This window comes from Fusarium phalaenopsidis (genome assembly GCF_050370095.1).
Source record: "Fusarium phalaenopsidis strain FUZ10S chromosome Unknown contig_32286, whole genome shotgun sequence".
Taxonomy (NCBI): domain Eukaryota; kingdom Fungi; phylum Ascomycota; class Sordariomycetes; order Hypocreales; family Nectriaceae; genus Fusarium; species Fusarium phalaenopsidis.
In genome coordinates this window covers 328,606-350,605 of record NW_028145413.1, presented here as the reverse complement: position 1 = coordinate 350,605, position 22,000 = coordinate 328,606, and the positions used below count along the sequence as shown (strand labels likewise).

The window sequence follows — 22,000 nt, the reverse complement described above, 5'->3', positions numbered from 1 at the left end:
GGCCCTCCCTAGTCGAACATCAGTGCGGATCAATCGCCGCAAAAGCTCATTGTAGCAACACGTCTGATGGATATCTTTGTCTTTGTTCTTCCTTTTTACATTGCCGGCGGCGTTTCCCGCGGTTTCTTGCACCCCCTCCTAGCATGTTAGACATGGAAACCTCGCGCAAGTGGGCGCATATGAATAGCGAAATTTCCTGGGCACGAAAAAAAACTTGTAGCAAACGTGGTGAAAATCGAATTGGAGCGTCAATTGCTGGATGGGGACCTGAGGTGGTCCTCTCCATACCCTCTATGGTTCCTCCGCGCTGTCTCAAACGCCGTAGTTTGTACAATGTTGTGTCTCTCTCCTCCTCTCGAGCGTCATGTTTCCTCCTTTTCTTTCGTCGATTCGGTAGGATTACTCGTCGTCGTAGCCAGTAAGCTGTTTCCGGGGACCAGAGGGGACTGTTTGGCCTCGGTTAGCAAGAGTCCATGGTACCACCACGAAGAGGACCAACGCACTAGGATAGGTGACGGGAACCGGAGGCGCATCAATGTCGCCAAAGTAGTATCGGATCGGAGGCACGATGGGCATGGAGATGGGACCGGCGGCGCCGATAATGACGGACCAGAAGAGGGCGGGACGCTCGCGGGCTGCCCAGCGGCAGTACTTGAGGGGAGTCGACCAGAAGAGGGGAGCGGCAGACATGATGGGCGACTAGACGGGAAGTCAGCAGGCGTCAGAGGTGAGAGAAGGGGCGTTCGCACTCAATTGACGTGAGGTTATTGCTACCGACTGGTGATGAGGATCATGGAGGAGGGTCGCTCGATTGGGCTCGGTCCAATCGCAGGAGCGGAAAAACCAAGCCGCGGGTGTCGGATTATTTTGGAGCTGGAGAGATGCCAAGAGGTGGTGGGCTAAGCCTGATGGGGATATAAAACGGCTCGAGTGTGGGCGCATGAGCTTTTGAATCGACTCTCTACGGACCATTCTAATGCAAAACGATATATACAACACGTCTAGAGTGTATTTATGACACAGGATTGCAAGTACACGACGTTTTGGAGTGTTTAAACTCTTCAATGCCTCAAAATCAGCGACACTTGATATTTCAACCTTCAAAAGCACTACCTTAAGAGGACTAGCGCCGCGTCACCCCCCACTGTTAGAGCTCACCAAGGCTACGTATCCCTAAACGCAAGCTCACTACGCCTGTTGCATTGGAAGCTCCCCCGAAAGCGCAAGCTGTCCACGTCCCTCTCAACCTTGTCGCGTCTTTTGTACCAAGAGAGACGAGGACGAAATAATCAAGACAATCCTGTCATAATCCAAGATGCGGTCGCTTTTGAGCCTCGCGCTCCTTTTGTTCGCGGCCCTGGTTTCGGCCGCGGGCACGGCTGGCAATCGACTGCTGGTCGTGTTGGATGCCGTCGAGGAGAAGGAGGCGTATTCCACCTTTTTTGCCGACCTCAACGGTACACCATCCCATTCGATGGCCTCTCACATCTTTTGCTGACTGGCGCAGAGCGAGGATATCAGATTACATACGAGTCTCCCAAGAACAGCGCCCTGAGCTTGTTCCGTCTCGGCGAGAGGAACTATGATCACCTCCTCTTCCTCCCCACCAAGGTCAAGGGTTCGTGATGATATCTTGGATCTCACGGGGAGTGAATATGCTGACTTGGGTGCAGGTCTCGGCCCCAACTTGACCCCCAATATCATCCTCGACTTCATCAACGCCGGCGGAAACATCCTCCTAACCATGTCCTCCACCCACGCCGTCCCTACATCCCTCGTCTCCGTCCTCGCCGAGCTCGACATTGCGCTGCCCGTCGAGCGCACCGGTAAGATTGTCGACCACTTCAACTTTGACACTATCTCGGCCGCCGAGTCCCACGATGTCCTGGTTCTGGACGCTCCCCGAAACGTCCGACCTGGTCTGAAGGACTACTTTGAGATTCCCGGCGCCCTGCTTGCTGTTTCCAACGCCGTTGGTCACACCCTGGGCTCGGGACCTCTCCTTACGCCTATCCTCCGCGCCCCTCCCACCGCGTACAGCTACAACCCCAAGGAGCAGGCCGAGACTGTTGATCCTGATGAGCTGTTCGCTGCTGGAAAGCAGCTTGCGCTGGTCTCGACCATGCAGGCTCGCAACTCGGCGCGCTTCACCATCATTGGCTCCGCCGAGATGCTCCAGGACAAGACCTTTGACACCAAGGTCGCCCGAAAGGGCGGCAAGGCTCTGTACCCCAGCAACCGCGAATTCATCACCAGCTTGGCGGGTTGGACCTTCAAGGAGCTTGGTGTGTTGCGGGTCAACAAGATTGAGCACCACCTCGTGGGCGACAACGAGACCAACCCTGAAATTTACCGAGTCAAGAACGATGTGGTAAGTTTGGTGGAATTGACTGATATCTGAACTGATGGCTAATGTGCAATAGACCTACAGCATCTCCATCTCCGAGTATGCCTGGCGCAGCTGGATGCCCTTTGAGCTCCCTCCTGGCGACTCTCTCCAGCTCGAGTTCTCCATGCTGTCTCCCTTCCACCGCCTGGACCTCAAGGCCACGCACGTCGACGAGCACGCCACCGTCTTCAGCACCAACTTTACGCTTCCCGACCAGCACGGCATCTTCAACTTCAAGGTCAACTACAAGCGACCCTTCCTGACCAACGTCGAGGAGAAGAACACGGTCAGCGTGCGACACATGGCTCACGACGAGTGGCCGCGCAGTTACGTCATCTCGGGCGCCTGGCCCTGGCTGACGGGTATTGGAGCCACCGTCACTGGCTTCCTGGCGTTTAGCGTTATCTGGATGTACAGCCAGCCCGTGGCCACTTTGGAAAAGGGCAAGAAGACGCAATAGATGGAGCAGTGAATGGGAGAAGGGAATGCAATGTACGATGTTTTTCTTATTATAGCAACGCCATGATCAGGAGTCGTGGGTCAGTTGCGTGTGTAGAGTAGGAACAAAAATGGGATGAATATAGAATGCATTTGTCGACTACAGGCTTCAGTGTATCCATACTGTCGAGCAGCTAGAGCTCTGTATTGATGTGTCTACGAGTATTCACGAGCCTCAAGAAACGCACCAACTAGTTTCAACTATCAAAGACATGCACACTATGGAAATGCCAAGATACAAACGTGATGCCCTCAGATTAGCTCTCTTGGGTTCTCACTGACAACGCGCGGCTGTGGACAGTGAATAACGCCAAACATGTAAAACATGTACGCCGCTGCTGCCTGCAAATTTGGCTTTTTGGTCGTTCAATCATCACCGGGCAAAATAGTTTGTATCTCGACTCTCTCCATCCTCTTCCCACTCCCGTACCTCTTCCCCACCACAAAAGCAGGACAAGCCTGCTCCGATTGAAAACTATAGTGCAAAACATGTGCGCCTCCGCAAGCCCAGAACGGGCATCGCGTGTGAGAACAGCTTCTTGGTGAAGAGTGTCGGTCATTGCGGCTGTGGAAAGTCCTGTTTGGGTGAGTGAAGGGGTGCAAAAGGAGAAGAGAGGGGAGGAGAAAGTTGGAGGAAGGCTTGCTCAGATCTCTGTTCTTGAATTTGGGTCATGTATCTTTTCGCGAGTGGTTCTTTGAGAAGACCCGACCAAGCGAAAGATATACCAAGCTCATGTGAACGTCTTCATCACTGCAGCCGCTGGCGGTATCGCAAGGCGATAGTCAGCTCGGGTCGGGCCATGCCCGGAGGGGAAGAGTGCAGCGAAGGGGAGGGGAGGTGATGCGCCGAGGGGTGGGTGTTGCAATGCCTGTAGGCATCGAGGGTGCTGACAATTAGGAATTCGACTGTGTAGTGCCCGGGTGAGTGTGCGCGAGCGGGCGGATGAAGTCAGGAGAGGAGGAAGTGAAGTGGTTGTCGGAACGTCGCCTTTGCTGGTCCATGAGGAGGAAAGAAAAGAAGGCGAGAATGCGGTCGGAGAAGCTGGCTTTTGTAGGCGAAAAAAATGTGCACGCAATCAGTACATTTCGGGTAAATAAAAACAGGTCTATTGTTAACTGCAAACGACTGTGATTCATGGACCAAAAGAGGTGATAAAAAAAAAGTGAAGTTGAAGGTCAGTGAATCAGAGTCGAAGTCGCGTTTGGTCGCGTAGACTTGGGATAAGGCTGACAGTGCCAAGCTGTGGCTGCTGCATTGTGGCTGAGCGCCACTTTTTGCTTCTGAGACCTAGACCCTCTTCAGTCCAACGAGACGAGGCTGGGAAAACTTGGGCGCGACAACATCTGGCTTGCTGTCATTAGAAGCCGTTTACTCTGCCAATCTCTATTACTCGCATAGCGTAATCGTCAAGATGGTATGTACTCTACTAGACTCTCATATGTGTATTTTGGCTAACTCTTCCAGGCTCGAAACTCGGAAAAAGCGCAGTCGATGCTGTTTCGCTTCCGCGAAGCCCAAGCAGCAGACCTAGGCATCATCGACGCCGGCCGCACCCGCCGCCCCAAGCTCATCACCGAAGTCGAGGCCATCCCAGCATGCGAGAAGTGGCGCGGCCAGGTTCTCAAGGAGATCTCGCGCAAGATGTCGCGCATCCAGGACCCCATCCTCAGCGACTACCAGATCCGCGACCTCAACGACGAGATCAACAAGCTCATGCGCGAGAAGCACATGTGGGAGGTGCAGATACGCAATTTAGGAGGTCCGAATTACATGCGCGGTGGAGGAAAGATATACGACGAGCAGGGTAGGGAGATACCTGGTGGTGGCAAGGGATACAAGTACTTTGGCCGCGCAAGAGAACTCCCTGGCGTCAAGGAACTATTCGAAGCAGCACGCACCAAAGGACAAGACGAGAAGCCTCTGGAGGAGAGGAGCGAGCTGCGGCGCAACGTGGACGCGGCCTACTATGGATACGCGCCCGACGAGGAGGAGGACGAGATGTTGGCGTACGAGGCTGAGAAGGAGAGGCAGGCTATGGAGCACATGCTCGAGACGGGGAGCCGAGACGTGCCCGATGGGTGGGAGCCTCTGCCGGGTGACGGAGGGGATGGGGTGACGTGGGAGCTGCCGACGTTGGAGGAAGTGCAGGAGGAGTTGATTGATCGGAGGAGAAGGAAGTTGCTGGATCAGCTGTGATCAGCTGTGGGTGTGAAGCTGGGTGGGCAACTCTGAAGACGACTCTTGAATCAAGAGTTGATTGTTAGGGTTTTGGTTGAGCGGCCTTCAAATGGCCTGTTCTATCTATGGCGGATGTTTGATGGGGACGTTTCTAGTCACGATTTGGCGTTTCGGACGGTAACACTACTACTAGCTGTATGTATTCAAAGGCGCAACGGTTTCACGGGACTGGGCTGGTAGTTCAAAAACCAAAGGTGGAGGTAACATTACGTAGGTAAGGGGGTTAAAAGATATGCGAGATGTCGACAACTCAGAGCGTGACGATACTAATTATGGCCACCAAATATTCGGTCCTCGCAAGGCTAACGACCCTGGGTATAGTACGGTGAGTATAGGCCAGGACGGCGCCCGCGTTCCCCGGGCTGTCATTGCATGGACGGGCAAGTCCGCAGGGGTCATGGATCGAGTTGGTGATGGGTAAATTAATTAACAATGGGAGCCGTTTATGTTTCGTTTCACGCGCGCTCTAAGGGCGTGTCCATTAGTCAAGATGGTGATCTGTCTTGAACTCTTTGCAAGTCTTCTCTTTTTTCCTTTATCGGCAGAGAAGGATCCCCCATGCCGTGTTTCAGGGTCGCCTACGAGGGGAAAGAGTTTCAGCTCGGGGTGACGATCGTTATAGCCCCTTGGGACGGGAGCGAAGAAAAGGAAAAGGGAAGAGGAGAGATGCATGTTTAGACCCCTGTCGACCGCGTTGGGCGCTGGACCCCTGAGGACAGCTTCCCGTTTTGGATGGGTCTAGAGAGGGGGGATGTCTGACGGGTGGTCTCAGGCATTGTCTCTTGTCTTTCAATGTCTCTTGTCTTTGAGGAGATGAACCGCAATGATGGATATGTGAGAGTTGAATCGTGATGCATGTGTTGAGTTGAGTTGGATACCCTCACAGCGAAAAAGCCGAGCTGCAAGAGACGGCATTTCTTCAAAAACCCACAGAACTCCCATCCCATGATAATCCACCATGCAGAGCAAGGCATTTGCATTGGCGTCACGACAAGGGTATAACGTGGACAAGGCGTGCCCGCCGCTGGTTCAATTTCTCTCATCCAATCTCGCCCCCAAGATCGTCACTTGATGTCTTGGCCCTCGGGCGGGAAAGGGAAAAGAATGGGACCTCTTTCTTTTCCTTCTTTTTTTTCCCTCCTATGCATCGTCATCCTTCGCGTGGTCTTCTTTCAACTTTTTCGAGGCGCAGTGCACCATCTCACTCCTTTCAGGTTCCGTCTCGTCTCACGCACGAATTCCCAAGATAGAAGAGCGGGCTTTGTTGGCTGTCTGTGGCAGTGTCTTTTTTTACTCTCTCTCTTGGGAATTGTCTGTCTCTACTTGAATAGGCTTGGGCTTGCCTGGCTCTTTGCTTCTTTTCTGCAAAATTCCTCTGCTTTGGCGCTCTTTTTCGACCCCGCGACGGCGCCATTCCGAGCCCCTGAATTGTGAACCTGGTCTAGTTCAGCCTCAGCTCCATCCATCGCCAACTTGACCTTGCTCTCCCGTCATTTGAGCCTTTTCAACAACCACACACTCCTTTTTTGGCTTCTTGGTCTCGACTGGACGAGCAATGATCTCTACAAGAGAATCAAGTTGAAGAGCGAAGACTTTATCCAATCTTGGATATCCTCTTCATCTTACTTGTCCACGGCTCGACGCCGTACCTGACGGGTTCCCATTCTAAAATTATACCATTTAAATTAGCCCACTTGGTTTACCCATCTTGCGCCTCGTGGGCCCTCCCCCCCCGTTGAGCCGGACCCTTAACGGTAAGTCTCTGGGCAACGGCCTTCTAGAAAGAGAACTTGCAGGACAAGGAGACAACCTTACCTTGAACAAGCATGATTTCTCTGGGGAATATTCACAGAATCTGAGGCTCATGAACGACATAGATTCTTTCCCGTCTACTCGAGATGGTGTCCTTTTTTGGCCTCAAGCTTGGAGGCGATAGGAAAAAGTCACAGTAAGCACCACCTCTCGTCGCTCCTTCCGGGGTACTGACACTTTTGACAGCGACAAGACCAAGGCCACCACAAAACAGATACAGCACCTGCATCGAACCGATCAATCAGACCTCACATCCAAGGATGTTCATCAACTCACAGCCAGCAACTTGCCGCTCCCGGGCACACCCGGCGCCCGCCCCGACACATCCTCCTCCAACCGCGATCTACAATGGCATCGTGCCCCCTACATGAATGCCCCGGCGGCCGCTGGAGGTGCTTCCTCCATGGTCGACCTTAGCGCTCCTCGAGCTCCCGCCATGGGCAACCCGCGATTCCACTCATCCGACGTTAATCTCAACACGCGCTTCGCCAATGGAAGTTCCACGAGTCTCGTTGCGCCGGGTCCCATAGGGGGCGGTGGTCCTACGGCGAATAGACCTGGCACGCCTACACGACCAGGCACCGCAACTTCGAGGAGGGATGTATCGGATAACCCTTTTAATGTGCACTTTGGAAAGGACTCGGTTAGCAGTATACCTGGGACGCCTATGGACGACAGCAAGAGCACCTTTGAGCAGTTCGAGTTTGGTCTGCGGGATGATGCTTCGAAGGACCACAGCAAGGAGCAGGCCACCAACGGGTATCCCTCTCCACCACCGTCAATCGTTAACGCTGAGCGACCGTTTTCACCCGCCAGTCAAGAAACCAACCGACCTTCGAGCAGCCGCCGCAACGTACCCGCCCCTAGTGGACTTCGCAACGTCGATGTGGCCGGCCCTATGGCTCTTCCTAGCCCTGCTGCCTCGGTTGCGCGCTCCAGTGAGGATATCTGGGAGGCACCCGTGATTCGCAACGTTCAGGCTAAGCGCGACACCCTGACGTTCCACACCCCTCGCCGACAGAGTTTTGCCATGGAAGTTGACGAGCTTCGGGCTCGTGAGGCTGCTAAGCCTATGGTGGAGGGACTGGCAGGCAACTTTTCGGGTTTCGACTTTGGAGAGACTGTTAGGAGAGGGAGTGTTGGAAACAGGAGCTTGGAGACACCTACGAGCGAGACCTCTGTGAGCCCGACTGATACGACAGTCAAGCCAAGGGCCTTTGGTACGGCGAGGACCGCGAGCCCTCTGAGAACGATGCAGTCGAGTCCGAGCCTGAGTTTGAGCGAGACGGGATCGACTAGGGCGCGCAACACAAGCGATGCGACTTCTCCTCTGTCGACTGTGTCAACTGCTGAGGATACACCACGCATCCAGACTCCTCAACCTCCTCAGCACAAGCCATCTCAGCAGCTTCAGCCTTCAAAGGCTCTCCAGCCTGGCCAGATTCCTCAATCTCTTCAGGTCTCGCGGCCACTCTCACCTTCGCGATCTCCCCAACCTTCGCCGCTTTCGCAGCCTCCTCAACTTCAGAATCAGTCTCCACAGCCGTCCCCCACACTTCCACCGGACTCGATGCACTACCGACAACTCTCGGATCAATCTCGCAAAGCCTTTGATCAGTCCTCGTTCAAGTTCCCTGACTCATCCGCGACTCTGCAGCCTCCTCACTCTGCTCAACTACCACCCAGGCAGTATATGCCATACCAACCTCCCAACTCTTCTCCTCCGACGCGACCACTCCCATCACCATATCGATCTCCTACTGCTCCTCTTCCTCCGCCGCCTCAGATGAACATTCAACCAAACACACCACCGAGTCCAGCTGGCACCTCGACGGGCACCTCAGGCGCACAACCTGGCTACATGTCTCGCCCTCTCGATCCTCCACCGCGCGGCTTCCGACCCCGAGTTGACTCGGATCCCCAAGCCCGCCGACCTCTCCGCGTTCCTCCTCCACTTGTCGACCGCTCTGCTACGGTTCCTGTCCTTGGTGGAGGCCCTCGAAGTCCCTATGGCCCACCCCCTGATGAAGGCAACTACTTGCGCTCCGAGAGTTCACCCCGTGCGGCCCCGGAACCACCACGAATTGCAAGCCCCTTCTCCACGCGAGCTCCTATCGAGGGTGATTTTCCCATGTCAAAGGGTCTTCCCCGTGGCCGCAAGCCACCTGGCATGGAGCCTACTAGCCCTGAAAGCACATTTGGCCTAGGCCCAAGGAAGCAGCGCCGGCAACGCCCCATGTATCCTCCTCCTCGAGCTGAAGCCTCTCCTACACCCGAGTCGCAGCACAAGGATTCAGCCGAGGGCCACGGCTACGCTCTCCCCAGCTGGGACGACTTTGGCGGAGCCAACCCTCACCGCTCGGCTATGCCTCTTCCTCTCTCGCCCTTCCATACCGACTTCCCTCTTCAGTCTCCTGCGCAGGCGACCGATGAGTCGTTGAGTCCTCGCTTTGGAGGGCAGTATACGTCCTCTCCCATCTCGCCTACCCCCCCGAGCCTGCCCTCGCCGTCTTTCCCGTCGCTGCAAAAGTCCATCTCCAGCTCGAGTGAGAATCTTGCCCGCAGCTTCGACATGGCCGCAGACGGCAACTACCACAGCGCACCCGAGCCGAATCTCACTAGGCCACTCATCTCGCCCGTCATGGTCGACTTCGTACCACCCCGAGACCAAAGCGCTACGCGCGTCGAGGCCAAGCGGGCGCCTCCAAGACCAGCTCCCATCAAGGTCCCGACGACGACCTTAGGTGTCGGACCAGAGTCAGGCAGAGTGCGGACACCCAACCCTGTCGTGGACGAGTTCAACCCGGGCTTCATCTAGCTTGCCACGCCCTCATGACACATTTGCATATATATCGTCCGTCTCTTCTTCTTTTCGTACATGATTGTTGCAACAAAAATCACTTCCCTTTGTGGATATGGCGTGTCGTTCGTTTATAGATTTACCATTACATACCCCCGTCCCCCTCTGTCTGAGCCTTTCTTTTTTACTTTATTATATTTCTTGTATATATCCTGGCCAATCGTTTGGGACATGACTAGTGGATAATGTTTAAGGGTTGGATATCCGGAGCTTTGGATCATATTTGCCGAGCTGGATTATACATATGACTTTATGCAAGACCTGTCCATGCTTGGCAGCATTGAAGTTTGTCGAATGAGCCGCTGAGTGTTAATTGTGACTTGCCTACCTTTCACCACTTCCTTCCTTGAGGCTCTTGGTATATATTGCCTGGACTCTACCCTTGGAAAGTATTCTAGTTGTAGAGGTGTTGCCTGTTACAGGGTGTCACAAGCTTGAAGTCTCTCATGCATACCTTTGTTAGCCCAAGACGATGGGTAGTTGGAATAGTGATGAAACTCTTGGAGCATGTACAAGATGAGTGTATATAATACGAAGGAGTGTCCAAGTACTAAAAGCAAGTCTAATCTAAGTCGTGTATGCCGCATAAAACATCGCGTCTAGTATTATCATTCTGAGTCCCCCACAAAGAGAACCAACCCCCTTGCCAGCTGCTCTACTCCGTACACCCAGCTACTCTGCCATCCTCTAGAGGCAGAAGATGGCATAAGATCGCCATCCCCAACGGTCGGCAACCACACAAGTCTTGGGCTCAACCCTGCGAGCAGCCATGTGGCATCCATGATCACTGTAGACCCAGACTATCACGACAATTAATAAACTGCTTTCACTTTCACAGAGGGGAGTACTCACGTCCACACTTGTCGTTGTTGAGAGCATCAACCCTGAGAGACTTGACAGCATAGTCCTCGACACCCTCGAGCTCCTCGTCAAAGACGACGCAGCGGTCGTGGGCGTTCTCGTCAATGGTCCACTTTGTGATTGACTTCTTGCAGTCGCGGTCCGAGTTTACGGTGCCTTCGAGGAGGGGGCGGGGTGGCGGGAGGGGGGACTTGGCTGAGACGGTGAGGGTGAGGGCGGCGGCGGCGAGGATGGTGGTGAACTTCATGTTGATTGTTGATGGTTGATGTGGTGTTTGTATTGGGTGTTTGGTGATGGAGTTGTGAGTGAGGTAGTCTTTGTGAACTGTGTTGTTGCAGTGTTGAGTGTTGAGTGTTGATGATGAGATGGAACAAGAGCGACCACGGGATGTCTTTATAGTAAACAGATTCAATTCTCGTCAAGGATATCTACTCCTCCATCTCGTATCCCCCAGATTGATGAAGTCATCGAAACCTCCCCATGATCACCAACAGTCTCAAACAACGTTGCATACTCTCTCACAATGTCTCAAAACAACCTGACGAGAGAATACTCTACACGAGGTCTACGCTTACATCGATTGGATGGGTCGACACAGCTGCATGTGGATCCTCTTCTGCCCCGGATCGACAAGAGTCTAGAAGCCTTTGGTTATTTTTAGATACTTGCCCTATGAGGACCCTTGGTGCGCGATACGATTGATGCAGATGCAGAGCTGCTACGTAGTATACATACATCTGTTTAAATGTTGGACATATGATGCGGGAGGCGCCGTGATCTACGCTCCCGTGTTATGCAGGGTAGTCCTTGCGGGGATCACAGGGTCTTTAGACCGACATCCGTATTGATGGTATCAATCTTACGGTGGACTGAGGCCGAGCATTGTCGCATACATCTTCGGCATGCCCGTTTACGGATCATCGCTTTGGTTTTCATGCTTTGGTCTTGGAGTCGCGGGCGATACAGGCACGACGATGTTGGGCTTTGTCTGGATTAGGTACTGAAGGCCTCGATCCACAGCCCGATGCATCAACTCATCCCTTGAGCTTTCACGAGGACGAGCTGGAGTGAGGTTCTGCGACAGTCAGCTCACCCAGCATGGACTTGGCACTCATCTTGTCGTCAACCTTTTTATTGTAGTATACACAAGCTGTAACCGTCATCGCTTCATACATTTTACTTCATCAACATGACTTGTTCATGGCGTCCAGCACTTGGCTAGATGCTCAACTATGCAAGGCCGCCTAATCCAAAAACATGCGCAAGTTACCGCCAATATGCTTCAAATCCAGCAAGAATGTGTCATGCCCAAACATGCTCATCTCCTCGCTCAACTCCATATGTGTGACGTTCCTGTTACCCGCCAGCCGAACCGCCTCTGCCACTTCGCGCTGCTGCCAAGCTGGAAACAGAATATCGCTCGCGACACCCATAACCAGTGTTGGAATATCGCGTAGGGGCGCTAGGCCATGGATCAGGTCCTCTGGAGGTCGGGAGCCGGGCACGGCAGTTTCGTCTGATGGGTCGGGGTGTGAGTTGGGTTGTTCCTCGTATGGCTGCGCGGGAAGGGTAAGACTGCAGGCGTCTGACGAGAGGGTTGAGGCTTCGCCTGAGGCAACCTGCTTCTCACGCTCGGCACGACGGTCACGTGTGGCTCGCTGGTTCTCGATACCGAGGTCGAATAGATCCATGGCCTTGCTGACGTATAGCAGACTGTTGGGGTCATAGTTTAGACACCACTTCTCACCGGCGTGGTCGAGGTATGTCTCGATGAGGAAGTCGGGGCATAGAGCTGGGGGTTTACTCGAGTCGGCGCGACGACGTCCGAAGCGCATTTCCCACTCAGGGCCGGACCGATATGTGACAGTGGCAATCTCACGGGCAAGCTTCATACCAGCGTGAGGAGGAACCTTGCCGTAGTAGAAGCCTCGGTTCCAGTTGGGGTCCATCATGAGCACCTGTCGCTGAGTGTGCCGCATAGCGATACTGTAAGGGTGGGACCGAGCGCATCCGCTGATAGACACAATGCGACCAACTCGCGAGGGAAAGAGAACACCTGCAGCGAGAGACTGCATGCCACCCATAGACGAGCCTACTGAGGCATACAGCTTATCGACGCCAAGGTAATCGAGAAGACGGAACTGAGCGCGGACCATGTCGCCCATGGTCAGGATAGGGAATCGAGTCGCATATCGTTCGCCATTGCCTGGGTCTATACTGCTCGGCCCTGTTGAGCCATTGCAGCCGCCAATGACGTTTGTGCAAATGACATGGTACTTGTTTGTGTCGAGAGGACCTCCAGGTCCAATAAACTTTTCCCACCAGCCAGGCTTGGGGTTTGCCTCTGTTGAGTGAGCGTGGGAGGAGGCCGAAAGGCCAGTATGGAGGAGTATGACATTCGACTTGTCGGCGTTGAGCTCGCCCCAGGTCTCGTAGGCAATGTTGAACTCGGGGAGGATACCACCCCAGTCGAGCAGGAGGGGCTCCTTGCAGAGGTAGTTGAGAGTGGCTCCGGACGTGTACGAGGGTTCGGTATCGCTAGAGTCGTCGTTGCTAAGCTTGGCAGATCGAGTTTCCAAAGCGTCGAGACAAGGAAACGACATGGCAGGGTTAGAAGCAACCCCCGACTTCCGGACACTCGAGCAGTGAAGCTGGCGAGATCCGAAATGCGCAAAACCTCGCTGCGCTTCGAGTACAACTGGTCGCAGAGAGCCTACAGGGGCAGCCAGTGCTGTCCTGAGCTGACGGCTCGACGCCGCGAGGGACCGGCAAGACCTCATGGCGGGTAGTATTCAGTGTAGAGGAGAAGAATTAAAGTCTGAGAGAGCTCCATCGACGCAAGGTGGGTTTGTAATGCAATTGAGACGGACGCTTTGGGTTGATGGAGCCCGTTTCCGCTCCGATGCGCGGGGGACAGGGATGACTTACACGACGGCGTGGATGGCGCGATTTCACGTGACTGATAAGAAAAAGATGGTGTTTAATCGATAAGATTAGCACGTGTTGGAGTTGAGTAGGTGGTGTCCGACGTGACGTCAGCCCCTCCCCTCCGTCAGAGGCTCCCTCTCAACTTGTTGATGAAAGCTGTTGCCTCGATGCACATGCATGCAATCACTGAAAATGCAACGCGTCACCTTGATTCAACGTGGGTAAAGTAGCATTTTTCTGAATTTCTACTCTGTTTCTTCAACATTAGCACCTTCTTCTCCTGCGCAAGCGCAAAACTCTCCAAATATACATGCTCCTCTACATCGGGCTCTTTATCATCACCTACTTCATCATGGCTCACATCACCTCCCAAGATGCCATCCAGAACATAACCGGCGCCGTGAACAACTTGTTCCTTGGCGGGAATGACGATTCGGAAGGGACACGCGGCAATGAGCCCTTTGATCTCAGTCCCATCGACGTGGTCGTTACACGTATCATGCTCACAAAGGGCAAGAAGCTGCCGCCCAGTGTTGTCGATGTCATCTTTGACTTTGCAGAGTACTGGGCGCATTCGAGCAATGAGATCGACTATATGGCTGAGCATCAGTCTCCCCTGCGAGTGAATGGTGCAAGTGCTAGCGAGAACAGGTTTTTGGTGAGTGGACAGGGACATACCTGAGCCTACGCTGACCATGGATAGCTTCGCTCGTTCCCTGTAGGTCTCACAGGAATCGAGGGCAAGAAGGATCTCGCAGAGGTGTTGGCCTACGATACAAATGAGGCCAAGCCAAGGCCTCTAGGAAAAGAGCACGACCCTTCGTACTTTGCCAAGCTCGCCGACTATCCTACCCCGAAGCTGCTGCATCCGGTGCGCAAGGTGGTCTTTTCGATACGCAGTAAAGATCAAGGGTGGGGTGGCGAGAGGGAGGATCATCACACATACCATGGGTCTTGGACCTGGTTTGAGGCTGGGCTAGAGAGATTCGACGCGGAGCAGACCTGTAAGTTGTGAAGGTCTGGCGAATGAAACACGACTAACAAGTGTAGGCGATCCACTGTGTACCTACGATGTTCGATTCAAATCATCATCCTCCAAAGAGTCACCACTACCAGTCTGCGGACTACGCCCTCTCTACCCCTCCATCGTACCCGAGGAAGAAAACGACGAGAGCAAGTTCAAGTACTCGCATCCCCTGTTCCGCCAGGATAAATGGACTATCAAGGGCAACCTGACGGCGCATCGGCAATGGCAAGACCACGTGGTGACTTGGTCGTGGACGGACGACATCCAGCCTGATACAGAGGCGGCTGAGAAGCTTGCCCTCGACGAGGGCAGAGGCAAGGAGACGGGCGACGGGTGGTTCGTGAGGGATCTGAAACTGGGAGATGTCATTACTGTCTGGGCAAAGGCGAGGTTTGGGGGGTGGGCGAATCATGTTCAGAGGGTCCGGATTGATGTTTACTGGGCGGTTTAGCTTGGGCGGGTGATGGTTTGAAGTATTAGCACTGCTCTGAATTATGATTAACGTCTCTATCGATTCACCTAGGCATCCACTTGAGTTTCTGGTTAGGCATGTTGTGTGTTGTTTAAGTGGCTTGTAAATATGCATGTCTCTCCTTACGTCATGAACTCCAATACCCTCTCTCCACAACATTCTGTCGGCCTCAACTTTATTCACTGCCCTTGATATTATAAGAGATTTTTGTCGGAGGAGAGATATCGGGAAATGAGATTGATCACAGGCGCATTCAGAAACTCGAGACCTACATCTTCACCGTCTCGCCTCATCGGCCGCAATCGAGCGATATTTTCGCTGTTTTCATTCTTCCTGCACACAATGTCGACTACGGTCAAGTCTCACAATATCCCGCTCACTTTGCCCGAGGGGCTTTCGCAGGAGCAGCTCAATTCATTCAGGCCCTTTAACGTAAATAGCGCCAATTTTCACTCTTCTGGTGTTATAGCTAATGTGTCTAGAACTGGATCGACACCTTGACAAACTCACTGCGTCTCCAATCCGACGCGTCTCATCCCTTCCACAAAGACCCCTACGCCCTCCGCTCCATCACCATCCAATCCTACGACCTCTTCGGCCCAAGGGTAGGCTTCGTCAAGCTCACAGCCACAGTCTCCAACGGCGCCGGCGAGACATTACCAGCTGCCGCGCTGCTCCGAGGGCCTAGCGTCGCCATGCTCTTTATGCTCGTCCCAGATGATGTACCGCCAGAGTCGGATGAGCGGTATGTGGTTCTTACGGTGCAGCCTCGTGTTCCGGCTGGGAGTCTCGGGTTTGTAGAGTTGCCCGCGGGAATGGTGGATGATATGGGGAGCTTCAAGGGTGCTGCTGCGCAGGAGATACAAGAAGAGCTCGGCGTAACCATCCACGAGGATGAACTAACCTCCCTAAGCGACCTGGCAATTCCCAACAGCGACAACACCGAAGGCCTCGCGAATGCCATGTTTCCCAGCGCGGGAGGTTGCGACGAGCACATCACCATCTTCAGCCACGAGCGCAGGATTCCCCGTGAGCAGCTGAAGGAATGGAGTGGACGTCTCACAGGACTGAGGTCTCACGGTGAAAAGATCACGCTCAAGGTTGTGCCTATGAAGGATGCTTGGAGGGAGGGTGCTCGTGATTCAAAGTGTCTGGCGGCGCTTGCTCTCTGGCAGGGACTTCGCCAGGAGAAGGTGTAACATTTTGTCTATCCTTTTTATTTCTAGTGTCATAACATTTCTGATTTATAGCTTGAATCGTTGAGCTAGGAGAACTCCCTCGGCCAGAGTTCCCACGCGGGCGTCAATAGCGTAGCCCTCTGCCTCGAGCTTCTTGCACTCGTCCCATAGATCGGCCAACTTGACGGTAAACACCTCGATAAACTCGTTCTCCTCAAGTTCGGGCTTGAGATTCTGGTTTTCGGGAAGCGACATGTCGATGCTCACGTGGACCATGCGAAGGTTGGTGTTGCAAAAGCCAGGATCGTTGAACATCATGGGCGACGTCTCCGTGACCTCTCCCACATAGCCCGTTTCCTCTCTGAGCTCACGCACGGCGCATTGCTCGACTGTTTCGCCCTCATCGATGAGGCCTGCAGGGACCTCGATCGCGACCATGTCGATGGGAGGACGGTACTGCTTCTGGAGGATGATCTCTTTGCCGGTAGGCTTACCGAGAATGGCGACGATGCCGACGCCGTCAATGTCTGCGTCCTTGGGACGGGTGCGGCGCTCAGCGGATTCCCATGTCCTAGTGACGTTCTTTGGGTCTGTGTATGTGATTCTTAAGAGGTCAGCGAGTTCGGAGATGTTTGAGATGAGTACGTACTTGGAGAGTTTGATCCAGCGGGCCTCTTCCTCTGGCTGAGCTAAGTTAGTATATTGAGACAGAAGTGAAAGAGGGTATAATCTTACCAGAGGCCCCGTCGAGACAACCTTAGAATCAGAAACAGACATTGTTTTGTGCATGTTTGTCTCTTTGAGTGCGAGAACCCGTCATGATAAACACACCTAAAAACTGGCCCCGCCGAACTTCGGTGAGGGGCCGGTCACACAAGGCTACCCTGAAACTTGCACTTGGCCCAGTCTCGGTCAGTTTGTCTACCGCGTGAGAGATGATTGGATATGACGGTGAAGATCAAGAGCGAGTACGCATTGGTTTGGGAGATTGATTGGACTTGATTGAGGGTTGAACAACTGGCGGTGTAAATGAGGCACTCAATGAGGTTGTGGTACGTGGCAATTGAGGTGCTGAGAAAAGAGACAACTCGGCGACATACACAACTCTCAATCTTATCTGATATCCCCCTAAACACGAACAGGCTTTCCAACTTCACTGCCTGAATCAACACTGCAAACCCTCTTGCAAGTAGCCTTATCCGCTTGACCATGCAGAATCTCAATCCACTGAATCTGCTGATAAGCCACGCCGCCCTCGGCCATGGTACCAGTCCAGTCACCACCATCGCTCCAAGCATTAAAGCTGAACTGCGCCGGATCGCGTGGCACTTGGAAAGAGTTCACCCACGTCTGCTTGCCATTAACCTTCCAGACCGTCTCCTTGGGCGTCCAGTCCATTCGGTGCGCCGCCCAGTCTGTCCACTTGACGCCGTCGGGCATCGTGACGGCCTTGCTGGCTCCCACGACTTCCTCGCCTTCCTCCGTGTAGGAGGGTTGGTTCGTGTAGTGGATGAGACCCTTGGGGTCTGAAGTAAGGACCTCAATGTCGGCTTCTTGCACGTCGGCGAGCTTTTCACCGCCGAGGTAGGTGAACATGGCTGTACAGGCACCGGGAGAACCCTTGGTGCGAGCGTACATGCGCATAGAAGCGTAGTGATACTTGTTGATGGACTCAAACTCTGCCGCAGACTGGAATCCCTTGTGACGAGCAGTCCGCATCGTCATGAAGGTATCACTGGCAGGCGAGCTGTCGGTATTCTTCTCAATATAAATGTTGTTATAAGAGTTCTGCATCGGAAACTCCGAGTTGCCATTATCCCAATTCTGCAGACCCCAAGTCTGGCCAAACTCAGATTCCCAGTTAAAAAATGAGCTGGAAAAGTCTGCATTGGCGTTTCCCTGCTGGGTCTGGATCAGAGCAGGAACCTTTGCGTACTGGGACAGAGAGCGAAAGTCCCAGAACATGTGGCCAGAATAGTATCTGTTGTCGGCTACATAGCAGTCGCATTGGGAGTCGTCGACTGTGGCTGCCCGGGCGCCATTGCAGCTTGCGAGGGCAATGGGGAGGGCTGCGAGGAGGAGGGACTTGGGGGAAGACATGATGGATGATTTGCTTGGTGATCTATAGCTAGAGTGAGGGCATCATGGTCGAACTGTCGGTCTTATATGCTATCCTCAAGGCCAGTAGGGCATACCTCGTCGTCCTTTCTAATTAGCCTCAATCCTTCATGTTTCCACCCTCAATTAGAAACATGGACAAGGCTTGTCAGTCATGATCGACAAAACGGTCAACATACGGAGTACATCATGCAAGGCTCCCGCCCACGGACCAGCACTAGAGATGAACACCCACGGCAAAGGGGCACACGGGGAGCTCAGACGGCCCTGTGATAGGACGGCTCGGACACATAAACGTCTCGAGCGCCGGGGTGCTCGGGGATCGGATCATGAGATGGGCAGGGGGTGAGCGGGAGGGCCCATTACCTTCCGAAACGCTGGCTTGAAGCTGAAGCTAGAAAAGGATTGGTTGGTGTTTCTGCCTGTTTTTGAAGGATTCGTGAGAAACTAAAAGGTGGCATTGCTTCTAAAGTGTCGTGCCATAAGCAGTCCCACATGGACAGGAAGTCCGTGGTGAGGTATTAGTTTCTGCCCCCAGGTCAAGGGTATGATTGGAAGATTTGTGTTGAAGTCCGTCGGATACTTAAAGAAGGTGGTATTCGTCGTCCGGTGGGATCGACGCTTGCTGACACGAGACGAATGAGGTTCCAAATAAAGGACTGCTTTAAGGCTGAGCTCGAGCTATTGATTAGCCTAAACTGTGAAGGATTGAGACAGAGGCTTTGACTTGCTCAACTTAAGACGGAATGAATCCTTCCATTGCCGTCGCGAATCATCGGTCAGCCTTGTAGAGCACTTGGTTCGTATTTTTTTTGCCAAGAGACTGTTTAGGACTATATGGTAGTATTTCGGGACTCATCATGGCTTCATGACTTGACTTTGAGGATGAGATATCGCCGGATGTTCCGTACGGAGTCCCACGGAGTGCGAAGGCCGATCGAGTTGGCGCTGTGGGAGGAAGATGGAGAGTATGCATTATTAATCCGCAACGGCACTCATTGACGAACTCGGATGTCTAAGTTCATCCATTAATGGAGGATTAACCGAAGAGTATGGCATCCGCTTGAACGAGAGAGATTGGGACTGGGCCCCCTTTTCTGTATGCCGTATGAATGTCGCCTGACCTTGGGTCACAGTTCTCATGAGCGAGAAGACTTGAGCACATCTCTGAATGGTATTTTGGGCCTTGTACGTGCTGTAGGAAGCTTGATCATATACTTGAACACTTTGCTACGGTAGCTCAGGTAACTGGGAAGTACACACGAACATTCTCTACCTAGATGTTGTCGACAGAGCGTTTTCTCCAAAGCCTCGTCAAATGAAGTGCACTGTCTTTGCGCATGATAGATCGCTTCGAAGGAGACTTCACGACCAACCCTCACTCCTTAGTCTAGTCAAACACGGGGTTTCCAAAGGAATTCTTGGTGAGAGTGATCAAAGTGGCTAGACTCCATAGATGGCACGGCGATTGGCGTGATCTTGGCTGCGGTCTTCAGTCGGTCAAGGTTTTTCGTGTCTCGCTCAGTGCGAATTATGGAGATATGGTGGTAGGCTATATGGTTTTGGAACCTGTCATGCCACTCGTGGTTACATGAGTACCAGAAGTGCCTGTGGACTTACATATGCAAGCAACCAAGATTATATCAGGTCAAGGCAGCGAAGGCAACACCACCTTTATATACCAACAGACAACAAAGTATCCAAAAATACTAATGAGAAGAAGAAATTGACACCAAATTTCTTGCCGCTCGTATATAAAAGCTATTGGCAAGCCAACGTCCCGTGCTAGGATAGTGTCTTGAGAGTGTAAAGAGGCCATCGATACTATTGCAAGGCACGTGTCCAAACGGCGAACAACGTGATGAGATGGTCAGGACCAGTAGCGCCATGGCGTAGTTGAGAGTGAGTAATGCTACACAAGCCCATCTCGATCTGTTTCTCGAGCGTCTGGGTTCAGTTGTTGCTGTGGAGGGGTGGTAGCACCGTTCACTTGGGCACCACGCTTTGATCTCGACTAGTGATGAGGCCACTCGGTCAAGACTGCATAAAGACAAGGGAGCCCCAGCCCTACAAGCTCTGTACTAATCTGAAAATGACGGCGAACCACAGATAGAGATAGACCCGTTCTCCCGGCCTGGAACTTGGCGCTAAGTCGAACGTCGACGATGTAGTTCAGTCTATTCCCTGTCTACGTAGCAGTATCGGAACAGCCTAGGTGAATAAACCAACTCATGGAAGTAGCTAGAGCTGAATAATTTGAGGCCACGCCACTGCCACTTGAGCACGAGATGTCAACCTGTCTCGTTCAGGTGAGTCGAGCTATGAGCATATTGTTTGTCGCCCAGGGCTGCGTTAAGGCACCATTTAGAAAGACTCGGCTAAGCCAAATAGGTAGCAGAGCTCTCAGGGTTACGTATAATTGCTGTGCACATATACTGGTGCTTCAATTCTTGGCGCGCCTGAACGTCGGGTTGTGTATGTTCTCCGCGTGGGTTAAAAATGCAGTGAATGAGCCACCGCCATGAACTAGTAATAGCTGTTAGTTTGCCAATTTAGAAAGGTTGCATTTCAGGCCAGCATGTCCAATCGCTCTCCCTTTTGGCAGCCCTCAGCTATAGGATCCATATGACCTGTATATTAAGCATGGTGAGCTACAGGCACAGCCATGCCCGGTGATGGTGGCCGAAGGAAGCCGGTATGGTAAACGGCTAGCCCACCCAACATCTCAAGGTTTAGTCAGTGGACTCTTCTGAAGAATCGCTGGAGCACGCGATGCCGACCTTCATCAACTGTGGTACTCAACGGATTGCTCGTCGCTTGTGAGATGGCATTCTAAAAAATTTGATAGAGAAGTGACAGTGTCCTGCAGTTGACGGATCGTGAAGCCTACTTATGCTGTAATCTAAAAACACCTTGATAGTAGGTGGTATCTTAATTCTTGGCGTGTCTGAATGCTATAGATATTTGGGCAGATTCTCGGTGTGGGTTAAAAATGCAGTGAAGGAAGGGGCTTGTGCAATCCCAACCTACAACACCAACTACAACACCAACGCAGATTGCCAGCCCCCAGATGCAGGATGCAACTTGAGTGTTGAATGGCGAATTGCAAGCACATGGATGCCCAGTGATGGTGGGCGAAGGCAGCCGGCCACGCCGGTCAAGAAATAAATGAGACGCCAGAGCTCCTCAAAGGATCACCTGAGCCCTCTCAGTCATAATGAATAAATTTATATAAATTGCAATAAAACTAATAAAGATATATCATAATAAACGTCAAACTTTAGAGCGCTTTTATCTATCCTTCGTGTACTTTATTGATCATCTTTAGCAGGTATTAAGCTAACATACTTGTACTTGTGCCTCGTTTGTTCCTTGGCCTGGGTGCCGGTATGATCAAAAGGCAGCTCATCCAACATCAAAATGTTCAGTTAGTGGACTCTTTGAAGAATCGCTTGAGCACGAGATGTCGATCTTCATCAGCTGGGGTACCGGGAGATCAACGAATTGCTCGTCGCATGTGAGACGGTATTCTACTCTTGATGGAGAAGTAACAGTGTCGTGCGGTTAAAGGATCGTAAAGCCCATGCTGGAGTGTAAAAATACCTTCAGGTTACGCCT

General features: G+C 52.8%; 9 protein-coding genes across 9 annotated transcripts; 4 read left to right on the top strand and 5 right to left on the bottom strand.

The window, feature by feature from the left end:
- Nucleotides 1-399: 399 nt before the first annotated feature.
- On the bottom strand, nucleotides 400-690 carry LRP88_02398 (NADH:ubiquinone oxidoreductase subunit NDUFA3; the record flags this gene model as incomplete). Its single annotated transcript, XM_083239050.1, has 2 exons — nucleotides 400-446; nucleotides 504-690. 2 exons carry the CDS (start codon nucleotides 688-690, stop codon nucleotides 400-402), a joined length of 234 nt encoding a protein of 77 aa, XP_083104180.1.
- A 625-nt stretch (nucleotides 691-1,315) lies between these two features.
- LRP88_02397 (dolichyl-diphosphooligosaccharide-protein glycotransferase) lies at nucleotides 1,316-2,849 on the top strand (the record flags this gene model as incomplete). The annotated part of the gene is made up of 4 exons (XM_083239049.1): nucleotides 1,316-1,457; nucleotides 1,508-1,618; nucleotides 1,674-2,371; nucleotides 2,424-2,849. 4 exons carry the CDS (start codon nucleotides 1,316-1,318, stop codon nucleotides 2,847-2,849), a joined length of 1,377 nt encoding a protein of 458 aa, XP_083104179.1.
- Nucleotides 2,850-4,299: 1,450 nt separating this feature from the next.
- LRP88_02396 (Isy1-like splicing factor) lies at nucleotides 4,300-5,306 on the top strand (the record flags this gene model as incomplete). Its single annotated transcript, XM_083239048.1, has 3 exons — nucleotides 4,300-4,302; nucleotides 4,353-5,080; nucleotides 5,276-5,306. The coding sequence occupies 3 exons, from the start codon at nucleotides 4,300-4,302 to the stop codon at nucleotides 5,304-5,306; spliced, it is 762 nt and encodes a 253-aa protein (XP_083104178.1).
- A 1,718-nt stretch (nucleotides 5,307-7,024) lies between these two features.
- LRP88_02395 (uncharacterized protein) lies at nucleotides 7,025-9,756 on the top strand (the record flags this gene model as incomplete). Its single annotated transcript, XM_083239047.1, has 2 exons — nucleotides 7,025-7,074; nucleotides 7,125-9,756. 2 exons carry the CDS (start codon nucleotides 7,025-7,027, stop codon nucleotides 9,754-9,756), a joined length of 2,682 nt encoding a protein of 893 aa, XP_083104177.1.
- A 729-nt stretch (nucleotides 9,757-10,485) lies between these two features.
- On the bottom strand, nucleotides 10,486-10,906 carry LRP88_02394 (uncharacterized protein; the record flags this gene model as incomplete). Its single annotated transcript, XM_083239046.1, has 2 exons — nucleotides 10,486-10,598; nucleotides 10,651-10,906. 2 exons carry the CDS (start codon nucleotides 10,904-10,906, stop codon nucleotides 10,486-10,488), a joined length of 369 nt encoding a protein of 122 aa, XP_083104176.1.
- A 997-nt stretch (nucleotides 10,907-11,903) lies between these two features.
- Nucleotides 11,904-13,439, bottom strand: LRP88_02393 (Alpha/Beta hydrolase protein; the record flags this gene model as incomplete). Its single annotated transcript, XM_083239045.1, has 1 exon — nucleotides 11,904-13,439. The coding sequence occupies one exon, from the start codon at nucleotides 13,437-13,439 to the stop codon at nucleotides 11,904-11,906; it is 1,536 nt and encodes a 511-aa protein (XP_083104175.1).
- A 500-nt stretch (nucleotides 13,440-13,939) lies between these two features.
- LRP88_02392 (uncharacterized protein) lies at nucleotides 13,940-16,285 on the top strand (the record flags this gene model as incomplete). The annotated part of the gene is made up of 4 exons (XM_083239044.1): nucleotides 13,940-14,249; nucleotides 14,310-14,591; nucleotides 14,704-14,954; nucleotides 15,569-16,285. The coding sequence occupies 4 exons, from the start codon at nucleotides 13,940-13,942 to the stop codon at nucleotides 16,283-16,285; spliced, it is 1,560 nt and encodes a 519-aa protein (XP_083104174.1).
- Nucleotides 16,286-16,330: 45 nt separating this feature from the next.
- LRP88_02391 (NUDIX hydrolase domain-like protein) lies at nucleotides 16,331-17,053 on the bottom strand (the record flags this gene model as incomplete). The annotated part of the gene is made up of 2 exons (XM_083239043.1): nucleotides 16,331-16,948; nucleotides 17,000-17,053. The coding sequence occupies 2 exons, from the start codon at nucleotides 17,051-17,053 to the stop codon at nucleotides 16,331-16,333; spliced, it is 672 nt and encodes a 223-aa protein (XP_083104173.1).
- Nucleotides 17,054-17,392: 339 nt separating this feature from the next.
- Nucleotides 17,393-18,364, bottom strand: LRP88_02390 (concanavalin A-like lectin/glucanase domain-containing protein; the record flags this gene model as incomplete). The annotated part of the gene is made up of 1 exon (XM_083239042.1): nucleotides 17,393-18,364. The coding sequence occupies one exon, from the start codon at nucleotides 18,362-18,364 to the stop codon at nucleotides 17,393-17,395; it is 972 nt and encodes a 323-aa protein (XP_083104172.1).
- Between the last annotated feature and the right edge of the window lie 3,636 nt (nucleotides 18,365-22,000).